Source organism: Alligator sinensis, unplaced genomic scaffold, assembly GCF_000455745.1.
Source record: "Alligator sinensis unplaced genomic scaffold, ASM45574v1 scaffold1801_1, whole genome shotgun sequence".
Classification (NCBI taxonomy): Eukaryota; Metazoa; Chordata; order Crocodylia; family Alligatoridae; genus Alligator; species Alligator sinensis.
In genome coordinates, this window is record NW_005842608.1 from 940,185 (window position 1) to 960,344 (window position 20,160).

At 39.9% G+C, this 20,160-nt stretch overlaps 1 protein-coding gene across 10 annotated transcripts in view; it reads left to right on the plus strand.

Moving 5' to 3' along the window:
* Positions 1 to 20,160, plus strand: part of NCOR1 (nuclear receptor corepressor 1) — a 98,204-nt gene that overhangs the window by 46,559 nt on the left and 31,485 nt on the right. For 6 of the 10 annotated variants that reach the window (XM_025214861.1, XM_025214858.1, XM_025214860.1 and 3 more), the window contains exons 15-21: positions 7,550 to 7,624; positions 8,106 to 8,236; positions 8,803 to 9,020; positions 12,954 to 13,016; positions 16,087 to 16,226; positions 17,017 to 17,143; positions 19,396 to 19,951. In XM_025214861.1, the coding sequence (XP_025070646.1) occupies positions 7,550 to 7,624; positions 8,106 to 8,236; positions 8,803 to 9,020; positions 12,954 to 13,016; positions 16,087 to 16,226; positions 17,017 to 17,143; positions 19,396 to 19,951 (1,310 nt within the window). Of the gene's footprint in view, positions 1 to 2,236; positions 2,556 to 7,549; positions 7,625 to 8,105; positions 8,237 to 8,802; positions 9,021 to 12,953; positions 13,017 to 16,086; positions 16,227 to 17,016; positions 17,144 to 19,395; positions 19,952 to 20,160 lie in introns of those variants that run through there. The other 4 variants (XM_006033115.3, XM_025214864.1, XM_025214865.1 and 1 more) reach the window with 3 other exon arrangements.

The following is a 20,160-nucleotide window of genomic DNA, read 5'->3' on the forward strand; positions in this document are numbered from 1 at the left end:
TTTGTACCTTCTCCTATAAACACTGACTCCTATTAATAACTTGAAATCTAAGAGTAGTTTCATGGAAGTTGCAGCAACTGCTTTTTCTTAAGAACTTGACTCGCATATTTTTGCAGAACTGGAGTCTGTCTGTCAGTTGTCAGGCCAGATTAAACATTTTGGCTAAATTGTAGATCCTGGAATTATGGGAAACAAATTGGCAAGAACACACATGGTCATCTGAAACACTGTAAATACAAAGAATATTAAAATATTTTTTAGTCACCTTGTTCAGTTCTTAAACACATCTTCCGTAACTGGGAGCTCTGTTGCCGCCTTTTAAAAACTCGTTAATATTTGATTTGTAGTAAGGTTTTGTTTATACTATAGATTGCAGAAAATTGTGCTGAAACCACCAGTAACTGTATTCATGCTTATAATTACTGTGCCTATTAATAGGACATCTCACTGTAGGCACAACACAGACATTTTTAGTCTAGTAATAAGCTTAGGGAAAGCTTTGAATTGCCTTGTTTGCCCGGGGCTCCTTTTATCAGTGTAACGTTTAATATTTGTGGAAGAATTTGATTTATTGTGAGTGTTATTAAGTCATATCAGGAATTTCTCTCATTGACTGACAGCAGCATGTCTGGGATTGATGTACCAAAACACTTTTTGCTGCACCAGCCAAAGAGGTGCTTTGAATGAGGCCTCCTAGCAGCTCACCTAGTGTCGTATTTGGAGGTGAAAGAGGTAATAGTGCAGTGGGACAGATAGCAAACACTGGTAGGTTCAATCCTTCAGTTGAACACACAGCAGATGTGACACTAAAATGGATTAATCATGATTTTAACTTAAAAACCCCAATGATATTTTTAATTATTGCAACTGCAACCATTTAAACTTGGCCAGCACCAAAGATCTCTGTGGCTGTTTGGACTTTGAAGAGTACTGGATTATGGTATATAAAGCTTAAGTAATATAGTGTTTCATTGGTTAATAACACACTTATATTTGTTCAAACTAAACCTGGGAAGAGAAGGAACTTCTAATAAAAGTGCATTTTAAAATCCTCTAGCTACATTTTTTCAGAATGCTTGAGTAGGCAGCATGACAGGTCTCTATGCACATGAATGAGCTCTATATAAAAGGAGTGTCTTTGTTTTTTGTTTTAACATTAGAATAGGAAATGAGATGGATAGAAAAGATAAGACTGATTGAAAGCTTCCAACTCGTGGAAGGGGCATTCTGATACAATAATTTAAACGTCTTTCTTAAACAAACAAACAAAAAAAGCAGATGCTTACTAGGGAACTTCCAGCTTCATAGACTTCACAGACATATGGGCTGGAAGGGACTCCAGGGGGTTATCGAGTCCATCCCCCTGCCCCAGGGGCAGGAAGTCAGCAGGGATCATAGGATCCCAGCTTGCCAGTATCTTTCTTTGAAGTGATGCATATAAGTTAAATGAATCCTTAGATACACTGCGGACTTTTTAGTGCTTGGGTGCTACACTTTCTCCTCCATGTGCACAGTGTGTTACGTGCCTTGAAGAAGGGCGGGGAGGAGTTGTCTGGCTCCTTTTACTGCAGTCCTGTAAACTTGTTTTGCACACAACCACCAGTTTAGGCAGCAAACTGATCAGTAACTAGGCAGTTTAGGCAGCAAACTAGGACAGTGGTTCTCAACCTTTTGGTACCAAGACCCACTTGTAAACATCAGTGGCCAGTCCCAACCCAGTGCCCTCCACTCCCGACCCGCTGCCCCCCAGCCCCAGCCCCCCAGTGTGTGGGGCATGGGGAGCCCCAAGCAGCCCCTCGCAGGCTGGAACTCTGCCAGCCTGCAAGGGAAAAGCCATGCTTTTCCATGTTTTCCTCCCTTAAATTTTTAAAGTTTGCTGATCCATTTTTACAGTTGGTCATGATCCTTTCACATATTCTTGTAACCTGCTTTTGGGTCACAACCCATGGGTTGAAAAATGTGGAACTAGAAGGATAATATCACCGAGGATACTTTATTATATTAGCCAAAGAAGGTAGTGTATGTCACTGTATACCTTCAATGAAGGGCTGAATACTCAATCTTTTAAGTAAGTTTTTTAACTAAAAAGGGGGCTGGGAGAAGTGGTGGTCAGTAAGGGGAGTATTCTTTTTCATAGCCGAGTTGCATTGTCAGCATAAGCTCATGTCTATGGATCAACCGGTACGTCTTTGCAGCAGGTGGTACAGTCCAGTGATCTGACTAGACAGAAACTTGCTGTACTTCTGTGACAGCCAATCAAGCACAGCTCGGTGGGGATTACCTTGAGTAACCCCGGAGAGATTAGAAGCTTGCATGTGAGATGGGCAACTCTTCTGTAGGCAGCTTAAGTGGCAGGATGACACAATTTCCTGGAATAAACACGTTGCTGGGTCAGGCAGCCCTTACTAAGGAGCTATGCGATGGTGCTGCTGTGGTTTTTGTCCTTTTGAGTCTTAACTTTTATTAAAACCTGACCCCCTGCTGTGGATATTAAAAGTGTTAATCAACAGATGAATGTGCAGGTACGTCGTTGACTGAGGCTTCAGCTGTTTAAGGTTTGTGTTTAACCTGCCTTTAAGAGTCTGCATGATAAGTACATTCACTGTGGAAAACAGATTTAAGATCTGTTGTTGACGACGTGCAGTGCTTAAATTAGGCTGGTAAAAGCACTGGGGCTTTTGATCAACTCTTTTTCAGAAGAAATATGTAAAATCCACTTTGTACTGAAGCTACAGTACACTTTAACTCTTTGCTTTTCAGACGGTTACGTCTAGTGTAGTCAAAGCCACTTACCATGGCATGTCTCACTGACATCTTGTTAAAGGAATACTTGGGATAACCAGCTAATACCAATATTGAGATGTTAATACTTGCGGGGTGAGGTTATAAATAATGGTTAGCAGTTAGTGTTTCTACTCTTTATACTACTGAAATGTCAAAAGCTTTTGATTTTCAAGCTCACTTTTGTTCATGTAGCACTGACAGAAAGCTGCCATCCCTGTTCTCAGGAATTTTAAAAGCATGATGAAACGCAGTCAAGCTACATGACATGCAGGCTCCTAGGAAAATAATTTCTGGAACTTTTTTTTCCCCTCTTTTCTCTCCAAGAGTTGGCAAATATATTTAGGCACTTAAATCCAGAAATATTTTTAACTTCTGCTATATATTTAGATAGAGAACAAAGCACATCCATCAGTGCAGTGTCATATATTAAAGCAACAGAAAACAAAACCCATCCTGCATCTACGTTGCACCTGTTTGTTGTAACACACTAACTTTTGTTCAGAGGACTTCTGGAAGACTTAGGTAGATTAACCTTAATGCTTAGAAACGCTGAAAACCACCAACTCAACTTTTTTTCTTTTTAATGTGAACCTGTATCTGTAAAAGGAGATACTAAAGCATATTTGGCAGTTAGTGGCATCAGACTGCTTCAGACCTTGCAGGCAAGGAAGTTAACCTGAATGCTACATCCTATTGATGCTTGGGTCTGGAGTGTCTGTAGGTAACATTACTTGTTTCTTTTATCTAGAGCCCCGTGATTAATGTTCTCCTCTCAGCCCTTTCTGGCTTTCTGCCCTGGTCCTCATTTTCAAGTCCCTTCCCAAAACAAACTTTTGAGGAAGCTCCTAAAGTATAATGCCCTATGTTGTGTAATGCATATATGCCTGCAAACACAATATTACTGGGAGACCTGTATTACTCAGACCCATATACCGATGTTGTCCCTTGCCTGTCTTTTCCTTGCGTTTGGTGCATTAGCCTGTTGTGGGTATTTTGAACCTGATTGTGCAGTTGCTCCATTGGCTGGCCGCACTAAATGAAAAGGAATGCGCACAGGAGGGAGCCAATCGCCAGCAGTGAACAAGCACCGAATTGTTTTACATTAAACTCTACAAAACGAGAGCTGGAACTTCACCCAGAAAGCACCATTCGCAGTGTTCACTCCATCAGGAATAGTTGCCCTGTGTTGCATAATACGTGGATGTGAGTGAGGAGGCGATTTTTAGCCTTTAGTAAATTTTGCAAGGTTTCCAAAAAAAGTCTCCGATTTCTAAATCAGCTTCTTATGGCTTGCTTATAATGTCCATGCTTACAATACCCGCAGCTAGATGTTACTGTACAGGCACAAGCTACCCCTGTGGCTTTTCATAGAAACAGACCAATTAAGAAATTGCTCTTCCATTGTGAGCACTTTGCTTAGACACTTTTTCTGTGTTAATCAACAATGGTGTGATGTTTTCATTTATAAGTCGCTATGTAGAGTATATTCTTTAATCTACCATGTGAGTTACAAATGGTCTTTCAAATGTTGTTGATACTCCTAACTTAAAATAGAAGAGTATTACATTTTCAAAGAGAAGAACCTGAGATTCAGTATTCCAGTGTGAAAAAAACTGGTAGTCTGGAAGTACAGATTGTGAGCTCTGGTGGTCAAAACCGGTCTCTTGCTATATTTGTTTGTAGGATGTTCAGCACATTGCAAGACTAGTCTTTCATTGAGACTCCTTGGTGCTACTGCAATACAAATAATAAATATTAAATAGAAATTGCCATGGTAGATAAGCCAGCTGTTCATTTTGCTAAGTTTCTGGCTAGAAACTGAACTCTGTTTCCAAAAATAAACTACCCCATGTTGCACATAGGAAGTGTCCAGTCCTCTGCATTGTGAGAAGGGGAATTCCTTTCTGATAACCACATTTACGTTCTCAAGCATGAGATATATCATTTCCGTTGTTGCACAGATACAAATGCTAAAATTTTATGGAATTGGTATGCTGCAGTATATACATGTAATAATTTAAATATGTAAAATAAACTGTTTAGTTTCCTCTGCTTTACCTGACTGCAGATCTGAATGTTCAGTCCTAAGATTGCTGTGTAACAAAAGCTACATACAGCACAGTGGAGAGCATAAGGGCATTAGTCTATGCCTGAGAAGGTTTTATTTTTTTCTAGCTACACTGAGGTTATGTTTCTTAATTTAGGATAATCCTTTCCCCCCCCCCACCCAAATCATCATTTTGTGCATTCCTTAACCCGTTAGGGAACAGCATGTGATAAGAGTTGGCAAATACTGGCTTGTTCCTGACACCTAAGCCAGGCAGGGAAGTTCGGGTTCTTGTTTGGGTGGCAGTACAGGGAAGGAGTGTCACAAATTCCTCCTCTGACTTTTTTCAGTTGGTTTGTTACATTTTCTAGCCAGAAGGGCCCATTGTGATCATCCAGGCTGGTTACCTTAATAATGCAGGCTATTGGAATGCCCCCAAATGCTTCCCAGTTGAAGTAAACTTGTCTTCTAGAAAAAGTGTATAATCTTAATTTCAAAAAGTATAGCATGAGCTAATGATCCGCTCTAGGAGTTTGCAAAACAATACGTCTCCTTCATACACAAACATGAAAATAATTAGCAGGATTTGGTATGGACACCATTAAAAAAAAGTCTTTAGTTGCCAAAGTGTAGGCAGCATTTCAGAATCATATTGTGTAAGCAGAAGCAGCGTGTCTTGAGCCAAACACCCTGGCCAAACCAAAATCTGACTTGTGAGAGTAACTGTGGTGTAACAGAGATAAGAACTGGAAGATTAGTGCAGGAGGGGAGGCTGAGGTGCCTCCTTCACTGTTTTGTTATGTGGGGTAGTTTGGGTGACACCCAGGTGACAGTGGAAGTTGCTGTAGGAAATCATTTGCTAAAGAGTAAATTAGTATCCTTTAAGGTGGGGGCAGGGGGGAGGATGTGGTTTTGAAATCTCTTCAGCTTTGTCAGACTACCAGTGGGAATATCAGTTCATTAAAAAACTCGAGCTGCTGCTGCCATATAGGAGAGAGGCATTTTTCAGCGCCTGTTGCTGTTCTGCTGGTTGCAGTAGATTTGCACAAATTTAATTATGTGCAACCTGAATATAGATATTCTAGATTGCTGCAAAATAACTGACTGTAGTGTTGGGTAAATAAGGAAAAGTAACTGTATTAGAAAGGCTTGAATCAGAACAACTCCAGGAAGGATCAAGTACAGTTTAATTCTGTGATGTGTTTTAGGACCCCAAGAAAGCATTGAAACAGAAGATTAAATCATTGTTCAAATATTTTAGTTAAAAGTCAACAAACAAGTTGCTGCATTACATTATTAATGGTTACTATGATTAGAGCAAATAACTTACTATTGTAGCAGAAGCAGATGCCCACCTGGGGCTTATTGGAAAAGTTTGGCTGGCTTAACACTGCATTAATGCCCATTTTGAGCTGAGTTATACAGAGATAAGGGGTCTATTAGTAGTTACTTTGACACTTAAGTTGCCTTAGTTAACATGAATTAGTTTGTAGAACTTTTTTTCCTCACTGAAAAATATATTAAAGGAATTTGATATGTAGGAACCTACTTAAATTGCACTTTCACAGCAACGGTAAAAAACAGCTTCCACAATTGCTGTGAAAAGTGGCGTTTGCCATGATTTCCCTTGGAATCACCTCCCCAAATAAAACATTTAAAAAGGAAGTAAAAACCAAACAAACTGTGCTAAATATAAAGTGCTGGATCCCCAGTGGGAGCCAGGGGTCTCTCAGCCAGCTGGGGCTCTGGGGGCACCAGCTGGTGGAGCAGCAGCCGGTCAGCAACGAGGGGAGGGCCATGTGAAGGGCAGTCCTCTGCCAATCAATGGCAAGGCTGCTGTGAAATGTATAAAAGTGGCTCTGCATGCCATAAAACCCCTTCATCTCACCCCAATTTAGGTAGGTCCCTACTGTAGCGGGTTCAGGGATTTGCTTAGCTCAAATAGTCTTTTGTCTGCTGGGCACACTTGTCCCACAGGAAGCGTCCTACTCCAATCAGTGGTCAACAGCACACCTAACATAGTCCATGGAGGGGAACTTGGGGTCCTGGAGTCTTTCTAGGCCCTGAGAAGGTGCTGCTAGCTTTGCACCACAGAGCTGCCTTCCTTCTCTCACTCAAGTGAGTTCTCTCATAGCCTTGCAGTGCTGCTTTCTCCAGCCTTGCCACACTAGGTCTCTTACCAGACCATGGATGAGTCCTTGGCTCAGTCTGCCACTGCTAGCCCAACCCCCTCTCCCTCTCTGTCTCCTCTTCCCAGGACATTTTTAGCGTTCTGTGGGGCAGCTAATTAGCCTCTGCAACTGGTCCGCTTCTAGGCAGCCTGCAGTCACTCCTGCTTGCCTGCAGCTGACTGTCATACCCCACAAGCCTGCAAACTCCTCTACCCTGGAGCGTGCAGTCTGTTGCAAGCCTTTGCCGGTCATCCTGCTGCACCTCCGTATGAGTTAGGCCTGTCCTTGTCAAGTGTTTAACATAGTCGTACATTATGTGACATTTCTTAAGAGATTTCTAATGTGGTTGTTTATTCTTTATACTCACTTAATCCAACTGACTACCCTGAGAATGAGGATCAGATCTGTGGATAGTTTTTAATAAGATATCTGAGTTGTAAAATATAACATTTACTGTTTGTTGGATAGAAGCAATAATGTACTCTTTTACATGAATTTAATTTTTATTACTACATAAGGAATTATTTAAAACCTTGTTTATTTTCAGGTTTCATATGCAGAAAACCATAGTGCTGATGAATACAAAGCTACTCTGTTGCTCATGTGGAACGCACATTTATCAGTGAGCATTAGGTGAAGAATAATTTGTCTGTACAGTATGTTTCATCACTATCCTTATTCAGCTGAGAGGCAGTATGTCCCTGGAATCTACAGTAGTGAAATACAGTTGAAGAGACAAACAGGCATAAGAGAAAAGTGGAATATTGAGAAGGACTGAAGGATACATTAAAATGTGGAGGTTGAAAACTTCAAAGCTACAGCAGATTTTTTTATGCCAAGTGGCCTTTTTTTTTCTTTAGACTGTTTCCTTATGTTCTTAATTTGCAAATAGATGTATATACCAGTTGTAAAGCCTTTGAAATCTAAACCTAATTTTTTTAAAGTTTATTTGTAAATTGTAGTGTCTAATGCAAAATCATATTGAAGGAAAGGAGTTACCATCAACATGGGTATCTCTGGTACTTCTCTTAAGACAAAATAACATCTCTTCTGCACAATCAAGTGTTGCAGAGTCCTAGTATGTAAATATTATTTTATTTCAGCAACAAATTGCACGTCCTTCCCAAGAAGAAAAGGTAGAAGAAAAGGTAGAAGAAGAAAAAGCAGAAAAAACAGAGAAAAGAGAGGAAGAAAAGAAAGATGAAGAGGAAAAGGATGAGAAGGAGGAATCTAAGTGAGTATACATAGTGAGGATGCACTTACTTTCTCTAATGCAGGCATTTCTAGTTTCTTCTCATTTGTTTTAGGAAATTAGCATTACATAGACTCAGTGAACGTAACAGTGAAATCAACTGTTAACTGTCCTCAGTTAGGGTTAATTTAATGCTGTCTTCAAAAAGAAATAAAGCCTATTTGTGCTGCTTATACTCTTAGCTAATCAGACATATGGAAAACCCCCCAGGTTTAATGTGATTTTTCTTGCCTTGTGAAGTTTATCATTTACATTGCTTGCTGTTGGTGCTGCTACTTTCCATATTTTTGTACCAGCAGTACAAAAATAATGGACTTTTTAGGAGTCAACAATGGAGCATGACCACATTTTATTTTTAAATAGCAGTTCTAACTTTTGAAAAAAGGGGATCCCATTTCACTGTTAAATTGCTCTATGATTACTCTTTCAGCTGGAACTGAAAAGTGAGCTGACCTGTAGTTCTTAGACTAGTTTCATGAATATCTGCCTGTGAAGAATATTTTTCATTAAGGTCTCTGAATCCTTCTTAATTTTTGCTTCCACTCTAGAGAGAACACCAAAGAGAAGGACAAAACAGAAGTTGCCCCAGAGGAAACTGAGGAAAGGGAGCAAGCAACTCCTAGGGGACGAAAGACTGCCAACAGCCAAGGCCGCCGTAAGGGCAGGATCACCAGATCAATGACAAACGAAGCTGCGGCCGCAAATGCTGCTGCAGCTGCTGCTACTGAAGAACCACCGCCTCCTCTCCCGCCCCCGCCAGAACCTTGTGAGCAATATTTATAAAATACTTTAGGGTCCATCCGGCAGCAGGGCACATAACCAAGCTAAGGCCGTCCTGTCACACATACAGCACACTGCCATTTTTTATCAATGAAATACCTTCTTTGCTATTCACACATTCACAAACAGAACTGGCTAGCTAGCATTTCTCAAACATCCAGAAGCTAAACAGTGAGCATTGTGAACAAAATCAGATTACAGACGGTTTGTGTTCGTTCTTATGTGGCATGAATTGTACTATTTAGAACTTACTAGCTAAAGGCTCAGGCAGAACACTGTTGATATGGATCTGTTTGAATGCACTAGTCTGTAGAGCAGTGGTTTTCAACCAAGGTGCCAGGGAGCCCTGGGGTGCTGCATCTTTTGAAGGGTACTGCAAGGTCTGAGGAGATAAGCAAGGTGTGAGGAGATAAGTAGATAAGCACAGGCTCAGGCTTGCCTCTGCCTGGAGGATTTCCCCACTCGGTTGCGCACACCCCCCCCCACTGCCAAGAGGTGAGTACGGTAATTAAAAAAATTCGTTTTTGAAATTGCATGCCATTCAGTTCACAAAAATGATGGAGGGGTGCCTCTGCTCCAATGAGGGATGCTTCAGATCCAAAAAGTTTGAGAACCGCTGCCCTACATAGTTACTACCATGCAACATAGGCCTGGAATTTGATTTGCCTAAAATTGTTATAGCATAGAGTGGATCTTCTGTAAGTTTGTCTTAATCTGTTCTAGGGAATGTGTGTTTTTTAAAGAAGCAGTTTTGTGGCACACTTTTAGATAGTATAGAGGGTCTTACAGCTGTCTGTATTTCTTAGAGGTGGAGGTGTGTGTGTTCCTGCTCTGAATGCATGGGTGTGCAGAAACAAGGAAGTAAAGAGGCACATGTGTTTTCTGTATTTGAAATACAGACTTGTTCATTAGGTGTACGGTCTTTATTTCGGAAGTTCTTGCAAGTAGAGGAGAAATTGCTTTAAAGGGACTTTAAGGTGGCAGCTGTCAACAAAAGGTATGGGTCTGTTACATTCTGTCTCCCTGCCAAGAGGTTACTTTGAGCTGTACACTAGTTTGCAGATAGTAAATAATTATCCACAAGAGCAGAGGTAATTCTCCCCTTGGTGCAAACTTTCTGTTGACAGCTTTTGGGTTGAGTGCTTGGAAGGAGTGGTGTGCACCACTCTTGTACTGATTGTGCCACCAGAGCTTTTGGCCAATCTGTCTGGTTATTGCTCAAGCAGCCTGAACCTCATGAAAGAGCCCATTAAAGGAAGTGAGCGAGTGTTCATTAGGCTATAAACATCAAAGCTTGCCACGTACATTTTTCTCAGCAGGTATGACCTCCTTTTTTCCCTTCTCCCAGAACTAGGACAGTGAACTTCCACATACAGGTTTTAACTGTTTTGAATCAACTATTATTTTCTGCCCTATTCGTACTATATCTGTTTGTCTTGCTGGTTCCTATTGTGTGCTGCTAAGGCCCTATATAGCATGCGCTAAATTTAACAGATTGAGCAAGAATGTGGAGGAGGCTTCTATTCTTTAAAGAACCTGAGCTGTCTACAGTGGTTAAAGACCATTCAGAGCAGTATTAGACCTGAATGACACCAAATCTCAAGAGATAAAGGAGGTGGAGAATACTTTGCCCTGTGAACTGCTGTAGCTGCATTTTGTCTCCCATTTGTTTTATTAGACTAATCTAAGCTTTTACTTTCTTTTATTTTTCTCCTTTGCTTGTGGTGGTTTGTCTGGGTGAGCAGGAGATTCATTTCTAGGACACGAATGTGGCAGAACAAGTTTCATGGCCCATTCCTCAAAAGACCCTTTTAAATACTTTATAGCATCCTGGATTTGGGTCTGTGGGGTTTTTGGTCTTAATTTTCTTTTTTCTCCCTGCACAATATGCTTGGGTGTGTTTTGGGGGCTCTCCTCCCCCGCTTTCTCATCTGTTCAGTAGTATCTTATGATACAGCATTCAAATATACGTACAAAAATGAATAGAAGATAGGTTCTACAAAATCCCTCGCAGTACCTACATAATATCCATCAGATGTTCCAGAATCTAATGAGCCAAATAAGACTTGAAGAAATGTACAGAACTTCTTTATGGTTATGATTTATCAGGACAAACATATGGATAGCTGTACAGAGAGAAGCTGGAAATGTTCCCGTCTCACACTGAAGAAGGAAATATTGCATGTTTGACTTGCAGTATGCAGTACCTTAATGTAAGGAACTGCTGCACTCTTTACTGCAAAAGACTCCAGAAAGAACCTTGCATTTAGCTGTGTTGTCTATAGCTATAAAAAATACTAAATGCTTCAGATATTCATCACCATTAGTTTATTTTAGTGCCATGAGCATTTTGGGGTGTTAGCTTTTAAGTTTGAAGTGCTCCCTTCTGTTGTCAGAGGGTAGGGACTTTGGTATTTCAAGAGCCATTATGGTCTCGGAGCAGTGGATGGCACAGTGACATGGCAGAACTTCTGGAGTTCAGCACTTCCCACTACCGTGTCTCCTTCCATTTGCAGTTGGAAATTTTTCCATTTAATGTTGGCTTTCTTCTCTGTAGCCTTTGGAAGGTGGTTTGCTGTGGCACATTTGTCACTAGACTGGAAGTCAGATGTGCGTTCCTAGTTTGCCATGACCTGCTATGTAACTGTGGACCAGTTGTCACCTTCTCATGGTTCTGTTTCTCCCATCTGTTAATTGGAAGTGGTTATATTTGATTTGAGTTACCCATATATGCAGTTAGGGGCTCTGTAAGAACAAATCATTTTATGGGAACATCCTGCTTAAAACAAAATGCAAATAAGCACCTTTGACCTGTAACTATCACTGACGTTTTTGGCAGTGTACTTGTACAAAGACTGTGCTTAGTTTTCCTTTAGTATAATATTAACATAGCACTTGGCAGAATAGCATCCAAAGCTTTTGTTTTTATGTGTAACTTTAAGCATTAGCAAATAATTTTGTGAGTTCAGGAGTTCATGGTGTTATGTAGGCTACCCTTTATTACGCAAGGGACACAAGGTCAACCTTTGACTTCTTTTGAAAAAGGTACATGCTGTCTGGATACTTATGGACAGAAAAGAAATATAACACAGTTTTTGGTAGCTAGAAATCTTGTATGGTGATTGAAATAGAGCAGTGGGATTTTAGGGGTTTAAACATAGACCTGGAAGCATTACATTTTCAAACTTACCTAATGGCTTATGTTTTGGCCTAGGGTATGTCATTTTAAGATTTGTTACTCCAGTTATAAATTTGGGATAATACATATTTGCTTACATCACATGGATGTTAGAAGGATAAAAGACTCCCAAATAATGTTACATAAATGTAGTGTACTGCAGTAATACTTCAGTGTGTAGCTTGGAAATGGAGGTAATCCAGAATGATATTGGATTTGATAATGGGTTTCTACTTCCTCTGAAAAATGTTACAGCGTGAGATGCTTTGTAAGAACGTTATTGCCTTCTGTAATGCAGTATTAGACTGAAGACTTTAGAAGGAAATGGGTTGTGTTAGGGGAAAACAAGTGGTACCCCCAAGATGCCAGAGCATGCTGGCAGTAGCTGATTACGAGTCTGGTGAACCTTGTGTATAAGCATCAGAATTTGGCACATTAAGTTATGAATGATGTACAGCTTTATGTAGACATCTTCCTTGATAGAGGTAAATATTTTGAGCGAGACTAGGCGTAATGTTTTTTTCTGCTTGGGCACATGAAGGCTCCCTCGGCACGTCTACTATGGTGTGATAGAACCTGACTGCCGGCCAGCGTCGCGGGCGACTCTCCTAGAGTGGCTTGAACAGACCTTAATGTAACCTGATTAATAGATTATGAGAGGTGTGATTGGTGCTGAAAGGGCAAATCTTGGTTTTTTGTGTTTTTTCTCTGTCTGATGGGATCTGCTGTTTGCTATTTCAGCTTCTGCAGAGCCTGTGGAGACCTCCCGCTGGACAGAAGAAGAAATGGAAGTTGCTAAAAAAGGTAAACCTTCTGAAGCATTGATGCCTGGTGCTGGTCATTAATTTGGCCTAGCAGCACTACTTGAATGAATACAACAGAACTCTAACCTTTTGCTATTTGGAAAGAGGCTTTTTTCCTTGGGAAGGAAATATCCATGCTAGTAAAAATCATGCTGATTGTAACTTTTTTGCGGGACATGGATCTCAGAGAGCTATTTGATTTCACCAAACAGCTAAAGCTGTATTTGGTTTGGTGTAAAACCATTTTCCAAAGAGCATGTATAAATTCTGAAACTACTGTCAATGAAACTTTATATCTGAAATGTGTATAAATACCAAGTATTCTTTTGTATAAGATACATAAACACCATTTCCAGGAGATTTAGTTCCTTCAGTTGAAGTGTTAATTTACATTGTCATTTGTCAAGTAGCTTGACAAATGCCGACACACCAAAACGTGTGTGTGTGTGTGTGTGTGTGTAATTCGCATTGTAGCAGAACTTAGTGGTAGCCGTTGGTTTGAAGTATTTATGAGCAGGCGGTAGGACCTGGTAGTTTCCTTTGCTCTTCTGTTACTCTGTGCTAAATATTTTGCAAGGGTTGGCAAAATTCAGCTCTTCTGAAAACTAATGTTCATGCATCTTACAGAAAGCGTTCTAAATATGCTGTTCAAATAAGACTGTAGTATGCACACATTCAAGTTTAGGATTTTACTAATTCTTAGTCAGGCCTACGTATTCCTTTACTCATCCAGGCTTTTAAGTGTTGTATAACCCTCAGACTAAAATAAAAATTGCTTCTCTGCCATTGCCTAATATACATTGTTTCTGCTCTTTGCAAATTGTGCCCAAGTTCTGAGCATTTAAAATAGATGCTGTGTGAGACCCTAAGCAACAATTTTATGCTAATTCAGGTGCAACTAAAATGTCCCTAAAGAGGAATTGTAAAGGAAAATATAATCAGAATTTTAGTGACCTATTTTATATTTGTTCATTAAGAATATAGCTTTTCAAATCAGTTTTGTATTTGAATGATTGAAGCTATTTTCTTTTTAGGACTGCCAGTTCAGTCATACTCTTGGTAGGGGCCTAGTTTGATGCAGAGAACTTTTTACATCAGAAAGAACAGTTCTCCTAACCATTGTCAACTAAATGTAGAGCTGGATAATGAGAGCTTTTGAAACTTTGACTTTGCTTTTTATAAGAACATTGTGTCACTCCTCTTTTGTGTAGTTAAGAAAATGGGTTTTTTAATTCTTTTAAAAAGTACATTTAAGTGAGTAATTATGTTAGTGGATGTGAAGCCTAGAACAGCTCTTATTAGGCTTGATTTTTACTTAATTTTTTTGAGGGGCGTATGTATAACTCTGTGTGCTGTAATACAAAAAAATACCTTTCAAAGATTTTGTAAAAGTTTTTTTTTTTGTTTTTTTTTTTTAATGACTAGGCGTAGCCACAAATCAGCCCAAGGAAGTTTACCCTTTTCTAAAATTTGAATCTTGGATATCTATTTCTTAATGTTGTTTGAAGTAGCATTGTGCACATGTTTACATGCAGTTGTTGCAAGTGTTTTGTACTTGACTTTTTCAGAAGCAAGAGGTTAGAAGGGACTAGGTAATTTGTTTGACGTGTACTTATCTTGTAGTCAGACTACCAAGGTCATCTTGGTATTTATAAATGGGGAGACACACAGCAGGCTCAGGCTTTCAAAATCATTTAAATTGCCAGTTAACTCTTTAATCACTAGTACCTTTTGGATTATAGCTAAAAATGTGTAATATTAGCTTAATTAAAAGTAACTGTGCTTCCAAGACTGAACTCAAAGTATATTTAGTCTGTAAGTGCTAATGTTGCCAATGCAAATTTCTCATTTTCTTCCCTGCTCCTGGCCCCTTAACTGCTATTTTATGGGAGTCTTCTACAGGTACTCCTCACTTAACGTTGTCCCGGTTAACGTTGTTTTGTTATTACGTTGCTGACCTGTCCTTTAAAGTCGCTCAGTGTTCAGTTATAACGTTGTTTGGCCACCGCCTGCTAGTAGGCAACTACTGTGAAGTAATTGGATTCGCTTAACGTTTCGCTTAAAGTCACATTTTCAAGAACATAACTACAACAGTAAGCGAGGAGTAGCTGTACTTTCTCTGAGGTGTGGTCATAGTGTTGCATAGGGGTCTTTTTTATGTCCCAGGAAAATTCAGATGAACTTTAACTGGGGAGATGGCATGAACCAGTGTCTACTGGGAATCAGGCTTGGGGTTTTAGTCCCAGCTGTTGTTCACTGAGCACAGTCTGAACTTCTTACTGCACTTCTGTTTCGTTGTCTGGAAGATGAGACCAATACCAATCACCCTAAAATATTTCTCAATATAGAGCTGACAGGAACAAAATGTATGCAATACAAGGGCTAGTTTTCTGTCTTGACTCACTTTCTGTCTTTAGATGTAAAATTCTATATGGCATGACTTTATTTAAACTAACAACATAGACAGTCCCTAAATCTGCTTAGTAGGGCTGTATTCTGTCCATTAAAAAGTTGCTTAAATGATTCATTTGACTTCGTCTGCTTCAGCAACTATCACCCATATTCTGGACAACTAAGTAATGTCACTTCTATCAAAGACAGACTAAAATGACTGTGAAACAAAGAAGTTCTCAGCATGTTCTTATGAACTACCTGACAGGCTAAAAATATTCTCCAGTGTATTTTACAAAACCCACTCCTCCTCGATGCACTAGTATCACATATTCCAAGTGATAAGTGTGCTGAGCAAAAGCATGTCATAAATGTTGATATTAATTCAGTACTGAACTGTTAAGCTATTAGTTAAAGGTTGTATTTCATTACTATCAAATGTTATAAAACAAGGGATTGAGTACTGTAAAAATTATTATTACAAGATTTTTTTTTAGATTTATATGCCACCCTTCCCACATGTGGTCATGATAAAGGTCATTTAAAGGCAGCATTTTTTAAACTCACTGTTTCCTAGTTTCTTTGTTTTTTGGCATGGTATTTTTGTTTGGTTTATTTGATTTCTCAGTTTTTTTGATTATTTAGCTTGGTAAATATTAAGCTTGGATTTGTTTAAACAGGATTAGTGGAACATGGTCGCAATTGGGCGGCAATTGCCAAAATGGTTGGAACTAAAAGTGAAGCTCAGTGTAAAAACTTCTACTTCAACTACAAAAGGAGACATAATCTGGACAACCTCCTTCAGCAGCACAAGCAGAAAGTGAGTAAACCGTGGTTTTTAGGGGGAGAGCTGGGATTAATCTGTAACTCGTTGAGGCTTCTTCTGCCACTCATGCTGCTGGCCATTACCCTTTCAGATAAACTGTTCAGAGGTATTGGTCACACCAGCGTGGCTTGTTTTTGTGTTGTTTTGTTTTTTTCAAGATGCAGGAGAATAGTCTGCATCATCCATGTATGACATTTGATCTTAAATCCCAGCATGTTTCATGAGCTTTGTGTATATAGGCTGTGTGTGTGTGCATGGAAAGGTCTTTGGTGTGGAACATGTGAGTGTTAAACAGCCAGCACCAAGAGTGCATAAAGGGTCAAGATAGCCACTTGAACTCTAGCGGTTGAAGGTTTCTGCATACCTAGTCAGTGGAATTTATTCCCACTGAAGTGAATAGCAGCTATACTGCATTGGGGGAACATTGTTAGGTCAAAATTGACAGCTTTTTGCAATTTGCCATAAGGCTGTATTCTGCCTTTACCTGTATGAGTAGATTACAGTAGCTTCCACTGACACAGTGGAAGTTACTTAAGGATGCTAACAAGCAAAATAACTGCTAATTTTGAGTGTCTAAAAGCTTTTATGCATTTGGCAGTGCTGCATTTTTGTTGGCCTTGACAGTATAGCCTGAAGTTAAATCAATGTGTGAATCAATGCAGAAAAAGATCATTGCTAATGAGGAGGTTCTTTCTTTGAAATCCGTTGTCAAATGGAGAGTACAATGCATTTAAAATGAATATATGGACATAAAAAAAAATGAAGTGTCACATCTTTCTGACAGTCTTCACGACGGCCCCGTGAAGAACGGGATGTATCTCAGTGTGAAAGTGTGGCATCAACTGTGTCAGCTCAGGAAGATGAAGATATTGAAGCATCCAATGAAGAAGAAAATCCAGAAGACAGTGAAGGTAACCGTTAAGTTGGAGAGAAGCTCCTTTTTTGTGCCAAAATGGGTCCTACATTTTAGTTGGGAGTCCTATTGGTCACCTGCAAAAGTTGTCATTTTCAGTAACCCAAAAGTTATACTTTGTTGCATTAAAATAGTCTACTGGTATTTTCAAATTCTACTTTTGACCTGGATTTTAGCAGGTGGAATTGTTACTGTATCTTTTTCTGACTGGCCCTGATCTTTTCTGACCCTTGCTTTTGGCATTAAACAGTTCTAGATTGTTACTAATATGTAACATTTTGAGAAGCCCTTTACTACGCTACCAATTAAAGTGTACTACAGCATGTGCCTGAATGAACTGCCCATCTGAAATGATGCAGAATCAAGATTTCTAGTCTTTAACTGGTTACTGGTCTCAGAAAAGTTGCAAGCAGGCAGGAAACTACCAGCTCTTTGTTCTGGCTGCAACTTTTCAACATTAGAGACTTGCCATTGTGTTTGGCATGGGCCACCCTTATATAGAACTGTCCAGTAAATTCTTAAACTGAATCAGAAAGTTTGGGGTAGTATGTCATGCTGCTGTCTGCATAATTCATTGAAAAAGAGGCAATAATAATTAGTGGAGAGGATCTAACTAGTGAGAATTGGTGGATCTTTATGCTTTACTTATCTGTTTAGCATACCGTTTTAAAAAAACCCTCTCCACAAACACTTTTATTAAAACTTGGGTGCATCTACACGTGCAGTTAGCACGGAGCAATAAACTCCGGCGCAGTTCACACTGGTATCAGTGGCTCCCAGGTGCAGCACCTGGGACTGCAGCAGTTAGAGCTGGGGTGGAGCAGCCCTGGGCTGGCAGCAGGCTTAGGGAAGTGGGGTGGGTCAGCCCCAGGCTCCGGGTTGCAGCGTCGGGTGAGAGAGAAGCTGGCTGGGGCATGATGGTGCTAGTGTGGGGCTAGCCGGCCCCAGTCATTGTATACACAATTAACTCCTACGGTGGAGTTAATTGAATTAACTGTGCCCTATTATGGGCACAAATGTAGACTGTGATGCTTTCTAATTAGTCAGCTCCACAGTAAAGTGCATATGTAGATGCATCCCCTGTGACTCTTTCCTTTGGGGGCATAATCATAAGCCGTAGGTGAATACCTTGTCTGTAAAAAGTTATATAATGAACGATAGGTTAGAAACCTTGAACCTTTCACTTAACTAGAATTGCATGGTTGGCTGTACAGAATTTGGTTTCCTTTTCATTGGAAACATCCTCTGAATGGGAAAGGCATGTAGTTGCTTTCTAAAAAAATACCAAAAGTTTATGGAAGTGTGTTATATTTAAACTTAAATATTTCTTGTTGAAGTGATGTTAATCAGTGTTCTTATCTTGAACATGAATCTCCTGAGTAGAATCTGTGTTTTATTATGCAACCACAGTTTCCCTAACCATTTTTAGTTTACTTTATCAAAGTTTCTTAATCTGGAGGCTATTTATGATACAGTTAAGTCATACAAAGTGTACAGAATTACTAGGGTGAAAGCTGAATAGTTAAACTTCATTTTGAAGTGGCACAAAATATTAGTGATGCTGACGTGTACTTCCTGCTATAGATTAAAGGGCCTTTGTTTGCCTGTAGCCACAATTGGCATTGCTTTCATGACTAGCAGTCTCCTATTGCTGTATGAAAAGCAATAGCAGCCTGCTTATGTTGCACACTGCTTCGGTGGATGGATGCCAATTCTAGAAGGATGTCAAGTCATGGAATGAACAATTTTTAAGGTTGTGGCTTGTAGCCTAAGATTCTTAAAGCCTAAAATTCAAATAAGTTTAAAATGAGGGCAATTATATACCATGAAAATTAACTGGTTAGACTTGTTTGCAAATTATGCAAACATTACTTAAAATTAACGCTGTGCTCTTCCTCTGAGGCCTGTAAAATATACATACTTAATTCATTAAAGTTTTGCTCCACCATGCTATACTTTAGTCTGTGGTGAGACCTACCTAAATCATGCAAAGAGGGCTATATGAAGTATTGAGATTCGGCATAAGGAGAAGTTCTGCTCGTTGGGGCCTCGTTACATAATCTTGGTGTTCTCGTTCCACTCTTCCTCTTCAAACCATTCCTTCTGTTCGCTTATCCCGTTGTTATTTCAAGCAGTAAGTAGAGTCGTTGGAGCAGGGGCCTCATTTGCTTATTGGAACTTTTGGGGGCGACTGCTACACTTTTGGTTGTTAACTCTTTTGAGGGCTTATGCTAGAACCATGTCTTTCAGGTGCTGAAAACAGCTCAGATACAGAGAGCGCTCCATCTCCTTTACCAGCAGAAGCTGTTAAACCTAGTGAAGATGCTGTGTCTGAGGGCACTGTTTCTAGAATAACCACTGAGACCGCAGCAGAGCAGGAATCTGCCATTAAAACTGCACCCAGTGCCTCCCCTTCTGCAGCAACCCAATGCGCGCAAACAGCTGAAACTCAGAACTCTGAGCCACAGGTTAAAGAAGAAATAAATAATGAGGTGGAAGAGGCTATGGAGGTGGACAGTAGAAGCCACTCAGCTGAAGTTAAACCTATGCTTAACCTTCCAGTGCATACCAAAGTAGAGCCTATAGACACTGAAATGAGGTTACCAGAAAATATTCAAGTGAAAATAGAAAGTGAAACCAAAGAAAGGGATATGGAGAAACCCAAGGAAAAGTCAGAACCTGAGGAAATGGACTTCAGTCTCACACAACAGACTGCTACAGCAAGACAGGAGACCCATTCAGACAATGATTCGAGCGCCACGTGTAGTGCCGATGAGGATGTTGATGGAGAACCTGAAAGACAAAGGTGAGCTTAATTATGCATTTTTCAGTGATAACATGAAGCTAGTCTCGGCTGTCTTGCCAGGGCCTTGTTAATTAAAGCTTTCTGAATTTCCTGTGCCACGTGTTGCTATTCAGCCCATGGAATGGCATTGGCTCTAAAAAGTGAAATCTTATATGCAGTGGAGGAAGACTTGCAGAATCACAATGTATGAACAAGCAGAGAGAGAAGGA